Source organism: Chiloscyllium plagiosum, unplaced genomic scaffold (assembly GCF_004010195.1).
Source record: "Chiloscyllium plagiosum isolate BGI_BamShark_2017 unplaced genomic scaffold, ASM401019v2 scaf_70048, whole genome shotgun sequence".
Lineage (NCBI taxonomy): Eukaryota > Metazoa > Chordata > Chondrichthyes > Orectolobiformes > Hemiscylliidae > Chiloscyllium > Chiloscyllium plagiosum.
Window position 1 is genome coordinate 1 of NW_025194234.1, and position 4,053 is coordinate 4,053.

Sequence of the window (4,053 nt, forward strand, 5' to 3'; positions counted from 1 at the left end):
TGAGAGACACTGACAGACGGAGGGAGGGAGAGACTAAGAGACACTGACAGACTGAGAGACACAGACAGAGAGAGAGAGAGTGAGACTGAGAGACACTGACAGACTGAAAGACACAGACTGAGAGAGAGCGAGACTGAGAGACACTGACAGACTGGGAGAGGGAGAGAGCCTGGGGGAGACAGGGAGGGGGAGAGAGGACAGTATTTACCCAGAGATTGGTGCAGTCTGCGAGTGCTTGTTGAGGATACCACATTCTGAGTGTGATTTAGAGAAGCTGGTGTTGGACTAGAGCAAAGTAACTTTTAAACAGTGGTTTTGTGATTTCCAGGTGAGCGATGTGAATCTAACAGGGTCATTCTAACAGACGGGAGAGACTCAGCAGACAATCCAGGTATTTCTCACCGTGTAACCTCAGTTACCTCACGCTGTAAACCGTGGGCCGTACAATCTGACCCTCCACAGACACACGCTCAAGGAGCAGCGTCCCACAGCGAGGGCTTCCACACAGACCCGTCCGACTACAGCCCGGAGTCCTGGCAGTTTTAACGTTCAGGGTAATGAGTGATCACAGAGAGAGAGAGAGAGAATGACCAGACGAGGAGACTGTATGTTCACTGCAAACAGACTTTAATTGACAGGGATTATCCCGGAGAGACGCCAGTATCACAGACAGGGATTATCCCGGAGAGACCAGTATCACAGACAGGGATTATCCCGGAGAGACCAGTATCACCGACAGGGATTATCCCGGAGAGACGCCAGTATCACAGACAGGGATTATCCCGGAGAGACCAGTATCACAGACAGGGATTATCCCGAAGAGACACCAGTATCATCGACAGGGATTATCCCGGAGAGACCAGTATCACAGACAGGGATTATCCCGAAGACACCAGTATCACCGACAGGGATTATCCCGGAGAGACCAATATCACCGACAGGGATTATCCCGGAGAGACCAGTATCACAGACAGGGATTATCCCGAAGAGACACCAGTATCACCGACAGGGATTATCCCGGAGAGACCAGTATCACAGACAGGGATTATCCCGAAGAGACACCAGTATCATCGACAGGGATTATCCCGGAGAGACCAGTATCACAGACAGGGATTATCCCGGAGAGACCAGTATCACAGACAGGGATTATCCCGAAGACACCAGTATCACCGACAGGGATTATCCCGGAGAGACCAATATCACCGACAGGGATTATCCCGGAGAGACCAGTATCACAGACAGGGATTATCCCGGAGAGACACCAGTATCATCGACAGGGATTATCCCGGAGAGACCAGTATCACAGACAGGGATTATCCCGAAGACACCAGTATCACCGACAGGGATTATCCCGGAGAGACCAGTATCACAGACAGGGATTATCCCGGAGACACCAGTATCACAGACAGGGATTATCCCGAAGAGACACCAGTATCATCGACAGGGATTATCCCGGAGAGACCAGTATCACAGACAGGGATTATCCCGAAGACACCAGTATCACCGACAGGGATTATCCCGGAGAGACCAGTATCACAGACAGGGATTATCCCGGAGACACCAGTATCACCGACAGGAATTATCCTGGAGAGACCAATATCACAGACAGGGATAATCCAGGAGAGACCAGTATCACCGACAGGGATTATCCCGGAGAGACCAGTATCACCGACAGGGATTATCCGGGATTATCCAGGATTATCCGGGAGACACCAGTATTCCCGGGGAATGAGGAGGGAGACGGATTATTCCTCAGGGAGCAGTTTCTGAAAATACAGACAGGGAGAGAAATTATCACACACCCCCAGGGACAGAGACACGGACACTACACTGTCCCCCCTGTCACACACACACACACCCCCAGGGACAGAGACACGGACACTACACTGTCCCCCCTGTCACACACACACACACACCCCCAGGGACAGAGACACTGACACTACACTGTCCCCCCTGTCACACACACACACAGAGGAAAGCTCCCTGTACGTGGTGTTAGGGACAGGGTAAAGCTCCCTGTACATGGTGTTAGGGACAGGGTAAAGCTCCCTGTACGTGGTGTTAGGGACAGGGTAAAGCTCCCTGTACGTGGTGTTAGGGACAGAGGAAAGCTCCCTGTACGTGGTGTGAGGGACTGAGTAAAGCTCCCTGTACGTGGTGTTAGGGACAGGGTAAAGCTCCCTGTATGTGGTGTTAGGGACTGAGTAAAGCTCCCTGTACGTGGTGTTAGGGACAGGGTAAAGCTCCCTGTACGTGGTGTTAGGGACAGGGTAAAGCTCCCTGTACGTAGTGTTAGAGACAGAGGAAAGCTCCCTGTACGTGGTGTTAGGGACAGAGTAAAGCTCCCTGTACGTGGTGTCAGGGACAGAGTAAAGCTCCCTGTACGTGGTGTCAGGGACAGGGTAAAGCTCCCTGTACGTGGTGTTAGAGACAGGGTAAAGCTCCCTGTACGTAGTGTTAGGGACAGGGTAAAGCTCCCTGTACGTGGTGTTAGGGACTGGGTAAAGCTCCCTGTACGTGATGTTAGAGACAGGGTAAAGCTCCCTGTACGTGGTGTGAGGGACAGAGTAAAGCTCCCTGTACGTGGTGTTAGGGACAGAGAAAAGCTCCCTGTACGTGGTGTTAGAGACAGGGTAAAGCTCCCTGTACGTAGTGTTAGGGACAGAGTAAAGCTCCCTGTACGTGGTGTGAGGGACAGGGTAAAGCTCCCTGTACGTGGTGTTAGGAACTGGGTAAAGCTCCCTGTACGTGGTGTGAGGGACAGGGTAAAGCTCCCTGTACGTGGTGTGAGGGACTGAGGAAAGCTCCCTGTACGTGGTGTGAGGGACTGAGTAAAGCTCCCTGTACGTGGTGTGAGGGACTGAGGAAAGCTCCCTGTACGTGGTGTTAGGGACAGAGTAAAGCTCCCTGTACGTGGTGTTAGGGACAGAGGAAAGCTCCCTGTACGTGGTGTTAGAGACAGAGGAAAGCTCCCTCTACGTGGTGTTAGTGACAGAGGAAAGCTCCCTCTACGTGGTGTTAGGGACAGGGTAAAACTCCCTGTACGTGGTCTTAGGGACAGGGTAAAGCTCCCTGTACGTGGTGTTAGAGACAGAGTAAAGCTCCCTGTACGTGGTGTTAGGGACAGGGTAAAACTCCCTGTACGTGGTCTTAGGGACAGGGTAAAGCTCCCTGTACGTGGTGTTAGGGACAGAGGAAAGCTCCCTGTACGTGGTGTTAGGGACTGGGTAAAGCTCCCTGTACGTGGTGTTAGGGACAGGGTAAAGCTCCCTGTACGTGGTGTGAGGGACAGAGGAAAGCTCCCTGTACGTGGTGTTAGTGACAGAGGAAAGCTCCCTGTACGTGGTGTTAGGGACAGGGTAAAACTCCCTGTACGTGGTGTTAGGGACAGAGGAAAGCTCCCTGTACGTGGTGTTAGGGACTGGGTAAAGCTCCCTGTACGTGGTGTGAGGGACTGGGTAAAGCTCCCTGTACGTGGTGTGAGGGACAGAGGAAAGCTCCCTGTACGTGGTGTGAGGGACTGAGGAAAGCTCCCTGTACGTGGTGTGAGGGACAGAGGAAAGCTCCCTGTATGTGGTGTGAGGGACTGAGGAAAGCTCCCTGTACGTGGTGTTAGGGACAGAGGAAAGCTCCCTGTACGTGGTGTTAGGGACTGAGGAAAGCTGCCTGTACGTGGTGTTAGGGACAGGGTAAAGCTCCCTGTACGTGGTGTTAGGGACAGAGGAAAGCTCCCTGAACGTGGTGTTGGGGACAGGGTAAAGCTCCCTTTACGTGGTGTTAGGGACTGGGTAAAGCTCCCTGTACGTGGTGTTAGGGACAGGGTAAAGCTCCCTGTACGTGGTGTTAGGGACAGGGTAAAGCTCCCGGTACGTGGTGTTAGGGACAGGGTAAAGCTCCCTGTACGTGGTGTTAGGGACAGAGCGAAGCTCCCTGTACGTGGTGTTAGGGACAGGGTAAAGCTCCCTGTACGTGGTGTTAGGGACTGGGTAAAGCTCCCTGTACGTAGTGTTAGGGACAGAGTAAAGCCCCCTGTACGTGGTGTTAGGGACAGGG

General features: G+C 52.9%; 2 protein-coding genes across 2 annotated transcripts; one reads left to right on the forward strand and one right to left on the reverse strand.

Annotated features, from left to right (window-relative positions):
* Positions 1-328: 328 nt before the first annotated feature.
* LOC122545779 lies at positions 329-1,800 on the forward strand (the record flags this gene model as incomplete). The annotated part of the gene is made up of 3 exons (XM_043684697.1): positions 329-391; positions 639-1,262; positions 1,529-1,800. Coding segments are annotated over 3 exons (929 nt in total), but the record flags the coding sequence as incomplete, so codon positions are not given.
* Positions 1,801-1,825: 25 nt separating this feature from the next.
* LOC122545780 (nascent polypeptide-associated complex subunit alpha, muscle-specific form-like) lies at positions 1,826-3,798 on the reverse strand (the record flags this gene model as incomplete). Its single annotated transcript, XM_043684698.1, has 3 exons — positions 1,826-1,839; positions 2,518-2,593; positions 2,759-3,798. Coding segments are annotated over 3 exons (1,130 nt in total), but the record flags the coding sequence as incomplete, so codon positions are not given.
* Positions 3,799-4,053: the final 255 nt, after the last annotated feature.